The 19,861-nt window shown below is 37.9% G+C and overlaps 1 protein-coding gene across 6 annotated transcripts in view; it reads left to right on the top strand.

The window, feature by feature from the left end:
- Positions 1-1,016: 1,016 nt before the first annotated feature.
- EYA1 (EYA transcriptional coactivator and phosphatase 1) overlaps positions 1,017-19,861 on the top strand; it is a 145,187-nt gene continuing 126,342 nt past the window's right edge. For 4 of the 6 annotated variants that reach the window (XM_039841852.1, XM_039841850.1, XM_039841851.1 and 1 more), the window contains exons 1-3: positions 2,808-2,995; positions 8,129-8,178; positions 9,732-9,859. In XM_039841852.1, coding sequence (XP_039697786.1) covers positions 9,736-9,859 — 124 coding nt within the window. In that variant the 5' untranslated portion in view covers positions 2,808-2,995; positions 8,129-8,178; positions 9,732-9,735. Of the gene's footprint in view, positions 1,120-2,807; positions 2,996-8,128; positions 8,179-9,731; positions 9,860-19,861 lie in introns of those variants that run through there. The other 2 variants (XM_039841854.1, XM_039841853.1) reach the window with 2 other exon arrangements.

Below are 19,861 nucleotides of genomic sequence, written 5' to 3'. Positions count from 1 at the left end.
TGTTAAAATTTCTGGCAAAACTTCAGCAAATATTTCTAGTTTCTGTTGTAATATGTATGACTTTATTTAGGGAACATCTTGATCCTTAAAGTTTATGGGTAAGTATGTAATTATAGTTGGTGAAAATTCAGAAATGGGAAGTTAACAGTACACTACAAATTGGGTCTTATTAATAATGGCTTACATTTTGGCTATTTATCAGAATGTTTGTTGAGTAAGTTGTATGGTAATTATTACATATTTGATATTCAAAGTAGTAACCAATTTGTGGATAAGCATATGGTTGTTTTTAATCCATCTAACTTTGATTTAGGAGGGATACCATTTGAAAGTGCTAAATATGCACATGGTGATTTCTTTTCATCAATGACTACTAAGCTATTATATAATTACGAAGCATGCCCTACCTATACCAGGTCAGTTAGTGGTCACATTACATTCATCAAGCTTTTTATAATTTTCTTCATAATTGCATGAATCATTTCTCTAATGGTATCTTGTTTAGATGTATAACTAAAAATAATTGAATTTCAATATAAAAACTAATGTAATAAATTTGATTACAATGTAGGCAATTACATATAAAAGTCAAATGCTTTACATGATATCTCCGTGGTTCTGACTTCATATAGTCTGTGTCTTCTGGATTTGCCAATATAATTTTTCATGGGTAAGAAAAATATTTTACCCTTTTACATTTCAAATAATTTTTAAATTATGGGAAGCATGGGTACAATAGCTTAATGTAAAGTTTCAAATAGGGTTAAATTATCCAACCCGAACCTCAAATTTTATATTTTACGGAGCTTAGAAATAAATATGACAGCAAAAGCAGTTACTATTTGATATCATAGATTGAGTTAATGTGACATTACATTTCCTCACGGCCCTAGAAACCTCTATTACGTGCTGAATTTTATTTCTGCATATATACCTTATTATACTGAACAGCTGACACTCCTGGTCTGAGAAAGTACTGTACGTGGTAACCTAATTCTATTTCTGCTGCATAGATGAACAGGTCCAGTAGCAATCAGCTGATTTGTGACCCGGCTTCCCAAATATGGTGGATGACTAGCCCCCGATTCCTTGCCGCTACCATACAAAACGAAATCCTAGGTGAGTTTGCAGTTTAAGCTGTCTTTTAGGTTTGACAAAGCGTCCTTTTCTGAGGAATTCAGATTGGCATCCTTTCATGGGGAAAGAGAGGAGTCCTTATTGAATTTTGGTCATTAGAAGCTTTTTGTTTTGTTTGCATCAGAATGGTACTTTTATTTACAAATTAGCAAAGGAAAGGTAAGACTATGTCTACTGTTTTATTAGTTGATCTGGAAATGTATTTACAAAATCATTTAAGAAGTTACTGTGATTTTTAAAAAATGTTTTTTTCATACCAAGGTGAGAGCCTTAATGAAAAGATGCTTTTTATTACTAAAAAAAAAAAAAAAAAAAAGCAAATACATAGAATAGTATTATTGGTAGTGACAAAACAATATTAAGGAAAATCCAATGGGTATAAAAATTTTACTTTAGAGTACAGAATTGGTTATGATGAGTGAGTAGTATCAAAAATAAATATTGGTATTTGAACTGTGGTATAAGGCTGGCAAATAAAAATGTAATCAGCCACATAAGTGATGCCTTCTTTAAATATTTGAGATCAATATAATGGTTGTCATCAATCGCATAACTAAAGTCATTTATTTGCCTAAAACATAATAGCAAATAAATATTTTAAACTGGAGCTGTAATTTAGTCAGAATCTGAATAGCTCAATTATCTAGGTGTTATAGACTATCATGCATAGACGGAGTTTAGTTAGAAATTTTTTAAAAAGAACAGACTGTAAAGAAAGAGTTCCAGATAAAATAAACCTCCCCCCTGCCCCAAATCATTTAAAACTAGTAACACTGACATTTTATCTGGTTCGTAGCCACAAAAGTCGTTCAGGTAAACGTTGCCATTCTAGAAACCATTGCAGACTCATCATTCAGGCTTCCATTGTCAGGCGGATAACAACCTACACGTTTGTTTTATTTCCCTCCCTTTACTTATTTAACCTGGAAATAACTTCTATTTTTTATTTTCCCCAGACCTGTCAATTGTTATATTCGGGGAAAAAAAAATTTTTTTTTTTTTTGAAAAGTATCGCTTCCCCAAGTTTCAGGGCCTGGCGGAAAAAAAAAAAAGTTTGGAAAAGTATAAAAGATAACGTGTAACAACTCCCCAAAGCTCGTAATTGGTAGCTGCTGTAGCGAGAGATGTGTTGACAGTGTCTCGAGAAGTTCTTCTGACACAGCTGTTTATCCTGATAGCGTGGGGCGCGTTCATTTACATAATAAATTTTTTTTTTTTAAGCAGCAAGGTTGAGTCAGACCGAGCAGTGTCCCTTCAATTGTTGCATTTAAACCAATAAGGTTAGGACAAGAGAATAGCTGTGGTTTGCGTTGCAAAAACAAGAAAGAAAGAAAGAGAGAGAAAAAAAAAAAAGCCCCGAGGCTCCACGGGCAGACCTACAAGGCTGCGCAAACAAACCGAGGGATGCGATTCTGCCGTTCCTTTGTCTAGGGCGCTCAGATGCTATCAGCTGCTGCTGTTTGGTGGGGCCGCAGCGCGGGGCTCAAGGCGGTCTCTCCACAGCACGGTGGGAGCTGATGGCTCCGAGTCTGGGGCGAGGGAGAGACTCTCCAGTGCCACTTCCGACTCTCAGCCTTCCTGTCGCCGGCCGCTGTGGCGGTTTTCCTTCTGGGGAACGCGTTTTCGCTCAGTCGCCCGGCAGCCCGCGCCTGCAGCAGCGGCCAGGCGGCTGCGCCCGCGGCCCGGCTCGCCGCTCCACACGCGCTCCGCTCCCAGGAGCGCCGGGCTCCGCCACCAGCTCCTAAGAGCCCTCCCGCGTCCTTATCCAGGAGCAAAACTATGTCAGGAATGGAGGTTTGCTAAACCAGAAAATTCGGAGGAGCGCGTTAAACTGGTGGACGCAGCAGATGTAAGCGCTGTAAGTACAAGCTGACTGTTTGAAAAATTGTAGTGACTGACAACAGCTGTCCTGTGGGCAAAGCTCAAGATAACAGGAGCGCTTTTAGTATTGTTTTGATTTCCTTTAAAAGGAAAACATGAGGGCATGGGGAAGATGATGACACTTTGTACCTAGTACGTTATGAGCCACGGGGTTCCATCATGAAAGTGTAGTTCTTAACCCCCACATTATCTGAGCGATTAGAATCATTAAGAGATGATTATAAATTAATTGTTAACAGTTACTTTTGTCGTGATCCATATCAAATATATTGCACGGCCGTAGTCTTATAAGGAGATTACTTCATATCTCTTCTGAATTGCACAGACCTCAACTATTTGTGATATTGAATAAAGCGGTGTATACGCATAGATACATCCATCGCACCAGGCAGATAACTTTTCCTACACACGTCAGGACGATATGAGAAAACAAGGAATTAACATTTTGAAAGGACAAGAGATAACAAAAATAGATACCACTTTTTAAGGAAGGAAATCCTTTTACTTCAATAAACCAGTTTCCCAACCGTATTAAACAGGCTCATCTTCAAAAGGTGAAATAATAAACATTTGCCAGATTAATATATTTTTTCACTTATCGACACTTTATAGGATTTTAATGGACCTTGAAATCAGAAACAAGGTTCTTAAATTTTGAATTACCACGTAAAATATTTGTCATTCAGACTCCCTAGATGAATTGCTAATGACTCATGGGCTTGTATGTCTTGGGAGGAGTTTTTGAACACATTTAAGCATACATTTGCAAGAATTCAGTAAATTCAGAGCTGTCATTGAATTTAGACAAGCGTTTTTATGTTTCACTTTTTAAAAATGACAAGGGGTAACAAAAAGTCGATAGTTAAGCACACAGTGTAGTTGCATAGGTTTGGGCTTGTTTGTTTGTTTTTTTTTTTTTTTTTACAGTGTCTTTCAGAGTAGGTTTTATTTGAGGCTTGTGTGTGTTTTTGCCCACCTTTTGGGTTTGAGAACATGTGTACATGAATAGTCATGCTCTTTTTTTTCTTTTGCGTTATCAAATATTTGATATTTGACTTTCTCGCTGCTTGAGTTCTCCTCAGGCCCAAGTATTCAGTAGATGAGCAAGCAGCCATGGATTTTTAGTCATGAAAACTCTTCGCGCTGACAGAGAAGCCTAATTCAGCCAACTCTTCAGTTTTAGAGGGCCAAAGGGAAGTCATTTGCTATATGAGATTCACAGACATGATCAATGATTTTCTCAAAAGAAAATTATTGGAATTTGAAAATTTATTAAGAAAACTTTTAAGAAATTTATTAAGAAAACTTTTAAGAAAACTTTGGCAAGAAGAAAAACACTTCCATTGAGAATAAAAACCACTTCTCCCATTTAATTAGATGTCAAAAGTATTTCATTCGACATTTTAAATACGAATTTTGAAAACAATCCTTTAAAACTATAGGTAGAAGCAGTGTCCTTCAAATACTTGTTTTTGTGTTCAAGGGGACTGTATCGTCATTTTCTTTAAATGACACACTACAAAAATAACACCGCATGTTACATTAGAAATCAGAAATAGTATCAAAGCAGTCATTTTACGGACTCTGATAAGGAAGGAAATAAGTGTTACAAAAGTTTATTTCAATTTTAGGTTCAAGTTTTTATAACAACATTGACACCATAGGTGGAGATATGGATTGAGTAGAGTCTTAGTAAGAATATAGTGTGATTAAAACGCAATATGCCTAAGGCACACTCCCCCATAAAATACATTCTGATTAGAACATTGCCATTGTCTTTCAAATTTGGGAGTGCTCGGGTTGATCTGCGGTTGGGCGAAACTAGCTCGCTGCCAACTCTATTTATTTAGATAAGTTCAGTACTTTCACTTTGAAAATTTCTTTTTAGTTTGAAAAAAGGAAAGTTTAAAATTATAGTCATTTTATAAAAATTGCTTCTAGCAAGCAGAAAAGCCTGTGGAAAACCCATAATTTAGACAAGTACCTACGTTTTATTTGCTCTGTGCTGCTGAGATTTAGAATCCCTTTCCATTTACAGTTTACTTTTCACAGAACATTATTAACTTTTTGGCTTCATACATGATCTTCTGTCAGATGCTTTTGATTTGTAATTTAGCAAAGTATAATAAACAGTGCAAAAGTCATGAATTTTGCTCTGCATCCTGAGCTCTGTGGTAGGGAAAATGTGATAAAATGTGTACCTTAAGTCTTGTTTGATGATCTCTCAAAGCAAGTTTGCCTTCTGGAAATAATTTCTGGGGTTGAAGAGCATGGTATTAACAGATTTAATGTGGCTATTCAATGGATTGGCGAAGTACTATGAGAGGTTTAACAAAATGAGAGAGACAAATTGAACATCAACAAAAGTTACATCTGTGAAGAATTATAAATTTAATTAGAAAAAAGGCAAACTTAAAAGACCTCATTAACTAATCAGAAGTCAAAGTTACTAGTTTAGGATTCTTGAATTTAACTTCTAAGTTCTGTTATCTTTTTTTCTCTCTATTTTCACAACTCTGTCAGTATGCTGCTGTGGGTATACTATACAAAGAGTTTTAAAAAGCATTAAAGTGAAATGACTTCATTGTAATGTAAGATGGCCATGTATAATATTATGGGAAATATTTCTGCACTCAAAGGAGCATTTGAATTAAAAATACTAGGTTAGGAGAAGACAAGAAATATATTAAGTTTATGGACGTAAGCAGAAACTGTAAGTTTACTGAGTGCCTAACAGCATTTTTCCTGAAAACCATGAAATAATTTTTTCTCTTTTGAATGAAAATATGCCTAATTACCTTTGAAACTCATTACGGTTTTAGACCTAGAAAACATTGAAACTTCCAGAGAGATTGTCAGACTTAAGAGAAAATCAGCACCAATCAGAAATAGGTGTGCTTTCTAGATAAGTCATTATAAGAATATGTTTCCTTACTGCACTGTAATCTTGTACTACACATAAAAACTAAAAGCATGTGAAGTGTAGCATTTTGTAAACTGTAACTAATTTTGCTCACATCTGTGTCTAATTGTTGTCTGCATTCGCATTCTTGAGAGTAGATTTATTTTTCCTGGACCACGATGTGGATTCAGCTGACCAGCCTAAGTGAGGATTAGTTGTTTTAAAGTTATTTTGATTAAAGAGTCATTTTTAAATACAGTAACACACAACACATGGTTTAAATAATACTTGAGACACAAAAGAATATATCTGAAGTATACTTAATGAAATGAAGATCATGGATGTGGACTTTCAAAAATGTGGTATATAGAAAGTACAGTAGAGACCCAGTCAAGTCAGCATAAAAGAAATATGTTGTGAAAATACAAAGAAATATGTGAGAAAATGTGTTAGAATAATTCTTATTTTGAAGTTCACTTTATTAACAGTTTGACTTTGAAATTTAAATGGTAGGTTAAACCTCAAATGTAAATAATCAAACTTTCAAAGTATACGATGAAACTAAAATTATATTTCCAAGATCATACTACCTAGCTAATGTTAAAATAGGAATGTATTTTAACATTTTTAACATTTAACAGAAAGTATGTTTTACATACTCTTTCACATAATTAAGCCAAGAGAGTTCTTAAAACCAAGTTCTCACCTGTAATATATTCCAGGGGTATAAAAGTGGAAAAGAAAAAAGAAAATTTATCCTTGAGGCATATTGCTGCAGTTTCTAAAGGAAAACTTTAGAAAACTCTTGTGTGAGAACATTAATTTTAACAAAAAATTGCAGAAGCCCGTTATCCCCAAATGACATATCTACAGGCATTAAAATTAAATTTCCATTAAACGCTCAGGCATCTCTTGAAAGTTATTTTTCATCCTTCGCATATTATAGAAAAGCATACCTAGCCATTTCAAGTAACATTACACCAAGATATTCAGATTTTAACAATGCTTCATTCTTGCCAAAAGGTAGTATCTCTTAATTTCATAAATCATAATTAAAAAATAACAGGACTCCGGGGAAGTTGGTTGGATAACTTTAATGCCATTTGAGATGCTCGAGTTCTCATCTTTGTTTCGTAACCCTAATTGGTGTCGGTTCAGGTTGAATGAAGATGCACATCAAAGATTTGGAATTTTGAGTCCTTTCAAACGTTATGCAGAATACCCTTTACTGTTAAGGCAGGCGTTAGCCTGAGCTTGCAAGCCCGCAGCCCACCTTCACCTGAGTTTCTCACCTGCTGGCAGTTTGCGCCGCCTCTGAAGGAAGGGCAGTGACTAGCGCAGCCTGCCAGCCTGTTCCATTAGCTGTGCAGAGACGTCCCGAAATACAGATTCATCTGGAGATAAAAGACAGCAAAATGCTGGCTGACTGGGACACTGAATTGATTATTAAACTATCCATCCTCTTTCCCGGGTTAAAAGATGGAAAAGTAAAAAGCTGACTGCTTTTTCTATTTTACCAGGTGATGAGAATTCAGCATGAGCTGAATTTTAAATTTGCATGGGTAAATGAGCATATGCCCAATGGTGAGACTCGGGGTATGAAAACTTGCCTTTGCCATGTATAGTTCATCCAGCACGACCGGAAAGTTGCCCAGAAGCTGTTGCAGTGAATGTTAAATGACAACTAGTCAATATAGGGGCAAACAACATCGTGATAAGGATAAGAAACGCTCAGGAGTTAAAGGGGTGGGCGGGAAACTGCATTTCAGCCAGCGATAGCAGAAGATGAAAGATCTTCCGAGGATGCTGGGGGATGACTCCTCGGACTGCTGCTGCGAAACACACTCATTTTGCTAATAGCAATTATTTTCCAGGCACCTTTTCCAAGCTGCCTGGGCAAGGCTGCTTTGCATGTTGATTGGGGGAAGGGTAATCCCGTTTGCAGCTGTCATAGGCCAGTGATGAATCACTATCCAGTCATTTGGCTGCCTTCCCCCCCTGACACGGGGAGGGGGGTAGACCTGCAGGAGGAAACAACAGTAGAGACCTCAACTTAAAGACAATATGCCTTTCACTGCTGCGGTATCCTCCTCTTTCTCTTTTGGTTTAAAGAGAGCATTGTCGTTCCCAGCCATGTGCTCTGTGTAATTAAGAGCTGACACTGAAGCGGAGTAACAACAGCCTCTAATTTTTTACCCCTGATCACAGGTGCAAACATCTCAAACCAGTTCAGATGTTGCTGTTTCCTCAAGTTGCAGGTAAGGATATTGTTGATATTTGACATTTTTGGAGATTACCTTTCTGTGACCCATATCTATTTTTGTCTCGTATTTCTTAATTATTTCTATTAATAGCAACAGCCTCTGTTGGAAATTACTTAGCAGTGTGTGCGTGTGTGTGTGTGTGCGCGCGCGCGCGCGCACGCACGCTTGTCAAACGTTTTGAGTATGTGGGAAGGGAATAGGAGCCTGGGTTTGAAAATGATTATGGGCTACAGTTTCTGGAGCTAAGAAAACTGTGAATGTGTAGTAAGAATTAGGAGAAAAAAAAATTGAATTTTAAACCATTCGTAGTTTGAACGCAGAAGATTTGGGGAAGTAAAAACTCACTTTAGAAGGAAAATGGTTCACATTAAGCCATTCTAAAAACTAACATTTACACTCAGTAAGTACACCCTCCAAACTAAAATGAGTAGCTTTTATTGACCTGGAGAGGGCGAGGAACAAACACTCCTAGCTGCAGATATGTTATATTAAACGGCTCCTCCCCTTTAAGAAACACAAATGAGAAATAAAGCGAATGGGCCTTAGATTTTCCAAAACTTCAGAAACAGAATGGTATCCGATTTGTTTGTAGTCACTTTAAACCCTCTTCTTCACCAGTGGGACATTGAGTTTGCGTGGACAGTTGTGCAGCTGTGAACATGAGTACGGCTTCCGTACCTTTTATAGGATGAGTGACTGTGGAGACTCAGCTCTTTCCTAGAGGAGGGGTGAGCTAGCCGTTTTTGTGTGGTAAAAATGCACAGAGAGCTGAAGTAGAAGTGTTAGTTCCCTGAGTAGGTGACAGTTGAGGTATTCTGAGTGCTAATGCTCACGGGGACTCATTGCATGCTGGCCTTATCCCTTTCCAATTGGGCACGCTGTATGTAATCCACAAAGCAAACAAGTGAGCCGACTTCGTAATGTTTTAATGCTGCATTTGTTTCAAGGGAAACAGAGGAACAATTAAGCAGTTTGCCAGAGTAAACACATGCATCACGACTATCTCATTCTCTGTCACTAGACTATGGGCTTCGAGTGTTTTATTTGGTTTGGAGACCCATTAAATTACAGTTGGGTGGTAAATTATAAGGAAGTACCTAGTGCTAATTTACTAGATAAAACAGATTCCATAGAAAAGTGATTTTTTTTTTCCTCTTGTACCTGTCCACATATTTGTCTTAAAAAAAAAAAAAAGCTTTTTTTTAAAATATAAAAGAATGACTGCTTTTTTAAAAAAAATTAAAATAGATGTAATTATCTCATTGGATCCTGTGACTTGAGCTACATAAGAGGAAAAAAAAAAATAAAGATTTCTAAAGCTCCAGGTGAATGTTTGGCTGGATAGGTAAGGCAGGTGACACCTTTCAATACTACATGTTATTGAAAGGGTGACTGAAGGTAAAATGTAAGATGAACTATTTTGAGTCTAGTAGATACAATGGGACTTTTGTGCAAATGTTTCAAAGAAGGTGTCAAGTCGTTAGCGCATTAAGTGGTGGTGGTATGAATTTGGTACATCTGTCAAACGGAAGGCTTCTTGTCTCTAGGTCGATGGAAATGCAGGATCTAACCAGCCCGCATAGCCGTCTGAGTGCTAGTAGTGACTCCCCCAGTGGCCCCAAACTCGATAACTCTCACCTAAATAGTAATTCCATGACTCCCAATGGCACCGAAGGTGAGTGTCTACGTCTCACGGTCACTTTGCACCTTGTTTCTTCGTCAGTGTGCGCTTCGTTATGAGTTCAGTTGTCAAATCCATGGACCTGCTGTTCTGTTTCCCTTTAGGTGATGTGACTTATGGTGATATCAGTATTCATCATTAGTTAGGAGCCTCACGTCACTAGATTGTGATAATATTACATAGACTGGTTTTATTTTGCATAGATGCATGGATATTTAATATACACACCATACGTATGGTGTGTGCATAACATTTTTAACCTTTGTATTTTATCTCCTTGTTGACAGTTCTCCACAGCACAGTATTCATTTGCGTTGTTTTGCTTTATAAATAATGGAAATTTAGGATTTCTTTTCTTTTACTTTGTTTTGTTACTAAATATAACCATTTGTTACATTTAAACACTTATTTAAATATAACATTGGATTGTTTCTAAATATCAATAAAATAATTTATGTGCCTAGTGTTCTTGTGGCTTTGGCCATTAAGTTATAAATAAGTAAAAAAAAGACACCTTATTGTTAACAAATATGCAAGTTCATTTGGATGACATACAAAATTTGTTTTCTTAAAGGTTAACCATACTAATATTACAATTATTTTTGTATAATTACTACATGAACATTTTGTGGATGTCATGTAAATAAAAATACATGCTTTAATCTACATATACCTAAGTCTAAACATATAAGCCTGACTATATATGTATCATAAGCTATTATTCACATTTATTTAGACACTGTGTATGTTTTTAAGATTTTAGCATAAGGATATGGTTGCATTGTATTTACTTCAACCTTAGCCTACTGAAAAATTACTTCTTCACAGATATTTTTGCTTATTTACTCCCTACTAAACCTCTGGACCTTGATGAACTTAGAGCATAAGTTTCACTAGAAGTTGAATTATCCATGTTAGAATTCCATGCATAAACAAAACCCTTAACCATCATTTCCCAATCACCATGGTGATCTTTATCACATTTCTTAAAAATAAACAAAACTAAATGCCATAAAATTGTTTGTTTTTGCAGTATTCCAATTATGTATTAGTGAAGGCTTTGAGACTAATAACAGTATGAAATTTATGATAATAGAAAAAGTATAAAATCAGCTGTTTTCATATGAGACGTCTTAATTTTTATACCAACAGTGATTGTTTTTAATATGGAAATAGACTATTTTTTGTTTGAGTAAATACTTTCATTACCAGTGTTCAGTGTCAAAAGTAGAAACTTTGCCGATTTAGCAAAAAATTAGTCTCTGGATAAGGCACCTTCTCACCTGAAACTCTCCCCATTTTGATAGTTGATCAAAAGAAAATTTAGAGGAAAACAGTCCTAGCGCTCAAGTAGGTTTTATAGAGCAAGTGAAAAAGCAAGCAGTCCTTTCTTCTCTCCTTGGATTTGGCTTCGGGTGCAAGCATGGCCACCACAAGGTGCAGACTGGGTGGGCGCAGTCACGGAGACCACCGCAGGTCCCTGGGCTGGCAGGCCCCGTTTCCTTGTGCAGGCACCACTCACGAGAGTGTCAGGGGGGCCAGAGGTGCAAACAGTCACTCTCATCACCGAAAAGTCCAAATAAAACAGTCACTTAAAAATGAAGAAGACTAAGTACATTAAATCGTTTTGCTTAATAGACTATACCTGTACATATTGGTAGGGTTAATTTGAAATAACAGTAGTTAATGTTCTTATATGTGAAGAAATGAAATAGAGAGTGCGACGTTTCATTGGGTCATCATTTATGGGCAAATTGTCTCCAACAAAATAAGAACCACTCAGTATTGAAACTGAATGTGTGTTAGGGACTTCTTTCTCGGATGGCTTTGCGTGAATGATGGATGTATGGTTTTCTAAGGGCAGGTCGACTGATAATATATTTAAGTCGTTACATTTCATAGCTGATATCACGTTCACATTCAGGAATACGTGTTTTATAAGATTTTTGTGTAACCAAAATAAGTTTAAAATAATAAAATATTTTAGACAATTGTGTAATCTGCTGAGCCATTCAATTTGGGAAATACTTTAGAAATTATTCCATATCTTAAAAACAGTCTTGATTATCATATGTTTTAGAAGTGAATTTTTTAGACCAATTTCAGATAAATACAAGTTACTCATCTCGCTCCATTTTTGGTGTACTTTGCAAGGGTTATAGTAGTTAAAAAGTAAAGTTAGGAAGTAGCAGTATAAATTATCCAAAAGAAATAAATGGATTTTTAGTCAATCTACTGGGATATTCAATTTTATTTTAGTATATAGTTTGAAAATACAGACTCAAACTTTCTTCACAATCTATGTTACATGCCTGTTTAGATGCGAACAGTCAGAAAGTTCTAGGCTATTATTAATTCTGAATCAATTTATCATGACACTGATATGTTCTGTGATGCATTGGCTTCCTTCCTCTCAGTCACCACTAGAGGAGTTAAGCTTAAGATTAGTGAAGTCAGAATATCTGGCAAGCTTCTCTGGGATATAATCATTATCGGTTTTCCTATTCTTTCTTTGAAAATCTTATGTATTTTGAAACCAGCAGTGTTTACCAATGAATTAGGAAAACGAAAAGCAAGAAATTCATTATTATTATTTCACAAGGTGTTTAAAATATCAGTCCCCTCCCCTAACTCCCTAACAAATAATTCTAGCTTTATCTGCCATATGTACATTAAGCAACTTCACTGCAGCCCAGTTGAAGCGGATCTCCTTAATTAGGTCAGCAAAGCTCCCGCTTAATTTACAGAATTGTTGGCTTTGCCCACATTTGTATAGATTGTCTTAGACCCATTTTTTTTTTTTACTTCCTGCCACCACTTGTCCCTATAACGAGGCTAAGAAAACATGAAAATCTCCTGTATCAAAAACCATAGCTTCATCTGAAGAACAAACAAGAAGGGAATGGAATGGCGAGGCAGAGAATATTAAGTTTCTTCTTAAGTCGGCTGCCAAATTATCATAAGACTCAATGTTTGTAGGTTCTGTACTCACAGGCTAGCGCCTATTTTCATGGTTCATCTAAGGGATAAAGACAGAAAGACACTGAGCTGCAGCCTCAAATATTGTGCTTTTTCATTTTCTAGATGAAATGTTCTTAGAATAGTTGTTTGACTGTTTCATATTTCAAAAGTTTCAACTATTCATATTTTTATATTCGAGTCCAACCTCTCTGAATTGTTTTGGTTGCAGTTAATTATTGGTTCCACCCAGTAAATCTTGGAATTATAAAACGTAAACAGGTAAAAATATAAAATAGTTGCATAAATGAATGCTTGACTTGCATTCAGAAAGGCACTATTAGAAGCGATATGTTTCCAAGTGAATTAATAAATATTTGTGACTATTAAACTATTAGAGCTTGACCTGGAGGAGACTAATGGATGGTTATGAAAACATCAATTGTGGCTTTTCTTTTAACTGTTTTTCCTTGTCTTTGGAGCAGTTAGGCTTCCAGGACAGGATGGAATAGAAATGTCTTATTAGAGAGATTGTTAAAGCATAATTTTTAGGACGGGCTTTTTGGTGGTGATGCTTTTTTTTGGCGGGGGATGGAGGAGAAATATCAAAGCATCAGATCTGAGAGGGTTTCCAACATGTGAGTGTATGTTCAAGCCTCAGTTTTGCAGTAGGCTGTATGTATAAATCTAATATCTTCTTGTGTGTGTGTGTACCAGCATATTGACTGTGTGTGTGTGTCTGTGTGTGTGTGAGAGAGAGAGAGAGCTGGAGCAGTAAAAAGGGTTTTTATTTACGTACCTCATTAAGGCCTTGTTTGCAAAGCAGCGTTTCTTTCCATCTTTGTTTTCTCTGGTTGTCCTAAGTCCCTGGGAGCCTGAGATCGGTCAGTTCATAGATTGCTAGTTTGAGTGTTTATTTTTGGTTATCTGGGTGTGAGGAGAGGGCAAGGGCAGAGGAAGAGGTGTGAGCAAGCGGAACTAAGAGCTCTAATTCTGTTTTCTCTATTGAAGATTTAGATTCAAACTCAAGAAGAAGTTTAAACTTAAGGCAGATGAATTTGCCTTGAAGTGACATAAAACCAGATGCCGTTGGAATCTTCACTACAAATAGGGTTTCAGGAATTCTGATGGTAATTCAAATAGTAATTTTGAATTGGTATATCGGATTTCCCAGATGATAAGAGATACAATCTTGAATTAGGTGGCTACATTTTCTGCATTTTAAGATTTGTGTATTGCGTATTTTAAGATAATAGGTTAATTCAACTTCATATCATCAGAAGTTATTTTAAAGTTGTTTTATCGTTTTTACAAAGCTTAGAACACTAACAAGTGCTCTGAAGTTGTTTTTCTCACTGTAATTTTAATTTAGTAAAATACAGTTATATCCAACTAGAGTATTTTAAAGAAATCTTATGAGAAACATGTAAACTAGAGCGAATGTGTATAGAATTACGGTTTGAGGCTGCATTTTAAAGGCTATATTTATATATTTGTGGTCAAATATTCTGTTGTCAATAGAAAATGGTAATCTAATTTTATTGTTTACATTCTGCACATGATTTCATTTTGAGTAAAGGAGTTTTTCTAAGTGGCATTTTTAGAGTTTGTCTGTTGCCACAGTATGTCTTTTATAAATTATTCTTTAGCAAAATCCATGAAAGGATGAACAAAATAATTTGTTTGGATTTAATATTTGCCTGTGCAGTGTATGGGAATAATTATCACCTGCCTGTTGCTAATAAATAAAAATAATGGCTAATTTTTATGAATAACTTACCATTCGTCATTACGCTGACCGTAACCCATGATTTATTTCATCAGTCTTCAGAAAATTCCTTTGAGATTGCCAACATCATGGTTAAGAGGTTAGATTTGAATCCTAGCTCCATTTACTAGCTGCGTGAGGGCAGGCAAGTTAGCTTTTGTGTGGTTCAGTTTCCTCATCTGTAAAATGGGTTAATAGCACGACTCAATCAGGCTTACTGAGAGGATAAGTAGAACTCGTAAGACATTTGGAACTTACTAAGTGTCTATTAATGTCTAGACCATATGTAAACACTAGTCACTATTTTACACACAAGAAAACTGAGCCTTAGGGAGTTAAACGCCAAGTTGAAAGGCACATGGTTTATGATTGGCACCGCTGGTATCTCACCTGGTACTTGAATCAAATTCGGAGGCCAGAGCCTGGGTTTTAAAATCCCTGTGTTATTCTCTGGAGAGAATATGTGATTCCCATCAGCTGCCAGTGCCCTTTCTAATACCTTCATACCAAACGCTGGTGACTTTGCTGCCCCATTGGTGTCTTCATGACTGGAGAACACCATTCTCTAGCAAACAGCTGTGATAGGATCAAGGACAGAGGCTCGAATGGCAAAAGGACTTCAGTATGAGGACAACTCCCGAGGGTGGTTATGCTCCGGTCTTTAAGTTCTTGTTTGTGTGAGTGTGCGAGATTTCTTCCTGGCGCACGCATGAGCAGCATAATGCATCAGTAGGTTAGCTTTTAGGGGATTGTCTCCTACCAATTTTCAAAGCTTTTGACTTAATTATAATTCCATCAGCCGTCCGTCCATGTTAAGTCTCTCTGGGATCAAACAGCTGGGAAGTCGTCTCTGCTTTTCATTATACGTCATTCCTATGTGCGCACTCGGAGCGGAGCGGTGTTGCTGTGAAATTTAAAACGCAGCTGCAGCTTTGCTACTGCTCAGGTAAATGTTTTCTACCTCAGAAAATATTTTTAAGTGTATGATAAATTCGGTCACATTTCTCTTGACTTTGAGAACCAGATGATATTAACCAAGCAAAACTCAAAAAGAAGCGTAAAGGGACGTGGTTCCATAGTGTAGAGGTCAGCACGTCTGCTTTACATGCAGAAGGCCCTGGGTTCATGCCTCAGTGGAGCCATGGTCCCTGGTCTACGGCCATGCCACCCTGAGCAAGCCCAGTGTCTGATCTCAGAAGCTAAGCAGGATCGGGCCTGGTTAATACTTAGATGGGAGACCACCTAGGAAGACCACATGCTGTAGGCTTAAATAATAAGAATAAGAATAATAAAAGAAGCGTAAGCTGCACTTGTTAGGGGCTCCATCAGCATAGCAGGGGCCCAAGCTGAGAGCCAGGAGCACTCTGGGTGCGTTTTAGGAACAGCAGGTTGGCCCCGTGTGGCTGGAGGGGAGAGAATGACGGGGTGTAAGAGGTGACGTCAGGATTGGAAGGGCGGCGCGTGCAGGCCCTGGTAGATTGGCACAGGCACTCTAGCCTGCTGTATGTAGCTAACTGGATCTTCCACAGTCAGAATGGGAACCCTGATGCTTGTTGCCTGAGACTAGGCTTGGGGTTTCTAACGAGCCAGGCTTCTCGATAACTAAGGACTTGCTAGACAGCTTTCGCCTACTCCCAGGACCTGACAGTTCAGGGAATCACACTTCTGTGGTGTCTTTCTCCTGACTGGGCTGGAACTTTGGTACAAGCAGCAATACGTTTCCCTAAGAACATCCTATCTGTGGGAAAAACTATGGTTCCCTCCCGGGACACCTGTGGACCTGTTGTGAGTGTTAGTATTTAGGCTAAGTCTCATCCCTTCGCTCATGGATTCCTTGCTTTGAGTAATTTGTAATTTCTTACGATGGTCAAGGATGCCTTGGGGTGAGCAGTATACAGATAAAGTGGTGTCAGTGTGTATATGTGTGCACGTGCACGCTTGTGCACACACATGTGTGTTTTCTCACTTTGCTTACTTGGAATAAGTTCGAAGAGTAATTCATACTGTCTTTGGCTCCAAACATACAATATAATATAAAAATATATACATAATCACAAATTTTCCAGTTCTACTTTGGGTAGGACGGAAAGTTTTCTGTCACCTTATTTTAGCCTCAAGTCAGGATAACTTCCTTGTATCTCATTTGAAAGAGTTTAAGTAACTAGTCTGTTTCCATGGTATATTATCTGTGTTGGAGATGAGATTGAAAGGCATGTGAGGCTGATTTCAAAGCCCACATTTTTTACTCTCTAAAACCAAAAAGCTTGGTTCTTACTGAAATACTTTATCTGCCTGAAAAAAATTTTGTTACTTACCTAAGATTATGATCCAATGCAGGAAACATCTATTTATATGTATGTTTCAACTGGCAGAGTCTCTAGGTCCCTTAAAGGCAGGGACAGACCTATTCCCTATTGCGTCCTCAGCATGTAGCAGTAGGCTTGGCAGCGATTAAACAGTCAACAAATATTTGTTGAATGAATGCCCCCATAGTACTAAGCAAATAATGCAGGAGAGGCTCATGAATTTCATTGACAAAGCATTACCAGATTCTAAAGCCCATTTTTCAGATATTTGACAGTGATCATTTCACAGACCAATTCCTGTAGGAGTCATGGGCCATCCATGCAGAGAACATCACCGTTAGCATTGCTGCTGATTTTGAATTTGATCTCTAGCAACTGACCTGCATTTGCCCTGGACTGTTGAACTTAATAGTATTTAGCAATGACAAAGCAACTTCCGCATAGTCCAAGAAACAACTGAATGATATAAAGATCAGGCAGTTAATACACTTTGGTTAGTATCCTTACATGATGATAAGGAGTCATGATTGGAGGTGCATGTCTTTAAGGTGGAGAAAAATTGCAGGAGCAAAGATTACCTGCACACCACAGTGAAAATAATATATATATATAATATAGAAGAATATGTTGATACGTAAGAATATATATCACACAGCGCGTCCACCATTGTGTTGCTAATTCATTCAAGAAACATTGCGATAGTGTCTAGAAGTTTACCCAATACCATCCTTGCCGGGAGACGTGCATGGTCTCCTGTGATTTGCACTGTCGTCAGGTGACCACTGTACCTTATGATGAGGGCTACATTCTGCAGAGGAAGAGGGGCCCTTAATTAGGACCGAGGCGACCGAGGATGAAGGACGGGTCGGCACACTGGTAACGCTTCACCCGAGCCTTGAAGGGATAGGTGGAAAACACTGGTTGCCAAGCCAGCAAGGGAGGGAGCGCGGATTATCCGGCTGAAGCAAAGACAGCCCCAGCCCCAGCCCCAGTCCCAGGGCACTGTGTGTGTGCGCGTGTGGCTGTATTTTGAGCGAAGTGCACAGAGATGGGGCTAAGTCACCCAAAGCAGGTGACGAAGGGCCTTGTGCATGAGGTCCAGGGGTTTGGATTCAGTCCTGCAGGGGCTGGACAGCCTAAGACTTGTAGAGAGGGGAGCGGTGTGGTTGCGTCTGTGTTTCAGAAATACACTTGGGTGGTATTTTGAAACTATTTAAGGGGTGGGTGGTGAGAAAAGTCTCCAGGTGAGGAACGAGAGTATTTTTATCTGAAATTATGTTCTTATTTATGCAATATTATTTCAGCACAAATTTACATCTGATACTTGCCTTCAGGAAAGTGAGGAATGAATAATATTAAAAATATAGGAAAGCAGTATGGCATGATGGTGAGAACGTGAATTTTGCACTCGGACTAACCTGGGCTGATAAATCACAGTCCAGCTTGTTTGCTTCACCATACAACAGACGTGTGGGTTTGAGAAGCAACAGGGCAGGGAGTTGAGAGAGGGCTCTGAAGCCAGGCTGTCCGCTCTGCCACTTACCGGTTAGTCGTGTGATGCCGAATAAACACCTCACCGCTCTGTGTCTCTGCTTCCTGGTCTGTAAAAGTAAGGTCATAGTAGCACCTACCTACAGGGTTGTGAGGATGGGTGCATGAGTTGGAAGAGCACTTGGAACAGCATGTGGCTTCTGGGAAGTTAATACCCATTGGCTTTTGATGTTATCATTATCATCTACAGTCTCTGAACCTCTGCTTCCTCATTGTAAATTGGAGATGGCACCTTTATCACAGGGTGTTAGGACAGTTAGTCTAAAATGCTACGCACAGTCATTAGCATCTACTACATGCTCAAAATTAGTAGCTATTATTAAGTAATAGGAAATGTTATATTTTATAAGACCATGTCCACTGGGACTGGCTGGTGTGGCGTCTCCATGGGAGGAGAAGATATTTCCTCCTCCTCTGAGGTCCGTCCCATCACCCACCTAATAACCTTTGCGGGTACTCGGAATACCTAGTGTCCTCATTAAGTACTCACTCAATTAGTACACAGTGCGGGTAGGGTTTATGTCCGGGTGCTCTTGTGAGTTGGTGAAGAATGGGAAGAGATGGGGAAAGGGTGTGATCCGAGACGGACATTTGGTAGGTTGATTACATCTTAGGCAAGTACACCATTTTTTCCAGCTTGATATGATTGAGGTTCTGCGTCCAAGCCAGCTCATCTGCTTCCGATCTTTGTGTGCTGGTTTATCATCCGCTAATTTGCAACATGAGCTGATACATGTTTATTCAATGCCCTGGTATTCTGGGGCTTTCCCATTGCTGTGTGTTTTATTGATTGTTCTGATATCCTTGTGAAGAATGATGAAGGATGATAAAACCCTAATCAGAAAACGTTTGACTTTTCCATGGTTTCATAGAAGGTATGATAATTAAAGAAATCTGAAACTAGCTCTGTGACCTTAGTTTTTCAACATCTTTAAACTGCAGTTTCCTCATCTTTGAAGTATGATAATGTGATATCTCGTAAAGTTGCTGTGAGGAGCAAACCAGCTGTTGCTTGTAAAGAGCTTAGCACAATGCCTGGCATGTAGTAGGTGCTCAATAAACATAGACTACTTTTAAAATTCTTACTTTTCCATACTAAAATTCTACTTAAATATCGCCTATGCCAAAAATCGAGAATCTTGTATTGCTACCTGGGGGGATATTAGAATGGAAGGAATGTTTTCATATCGTTGTGCTTTGCTTCCGTGATTATAACAACCTGAAAAATTTAGATCCCACTTTGGAATCTAAATGGAGGCAGCTGTCAAAAGTCATCCAGTGGCGCATTAGGTTTTGTGCATTTAATTATATATGAATTTTACATAAAAGAAAAAGAACCATAAACAAATATGAACTCTAGTTAATGATATGAATACTGAAGTGTTTAGGGGAAGTGTATTGTCTCTAACTTAT

This window comes from Pteropus medius, unplaced genomic scaffold (assembly GCF_902729225.1).
Source record: "Pteropus medius unplaced genomic scaffold, Ma_sr-lr_union100, whole genome shotgun sequence".
NCBI lineage: Eukaryota > Metazoa > Chordata > Mammalia > Chiroptera > Pteropodidae > Pteropus > Pteropus medius.
The sequence above is the reverse complement of the archived record's forward strand: the minus strand, read 5'-3'. Positions and strand labels throughout refer to the sequence as shown.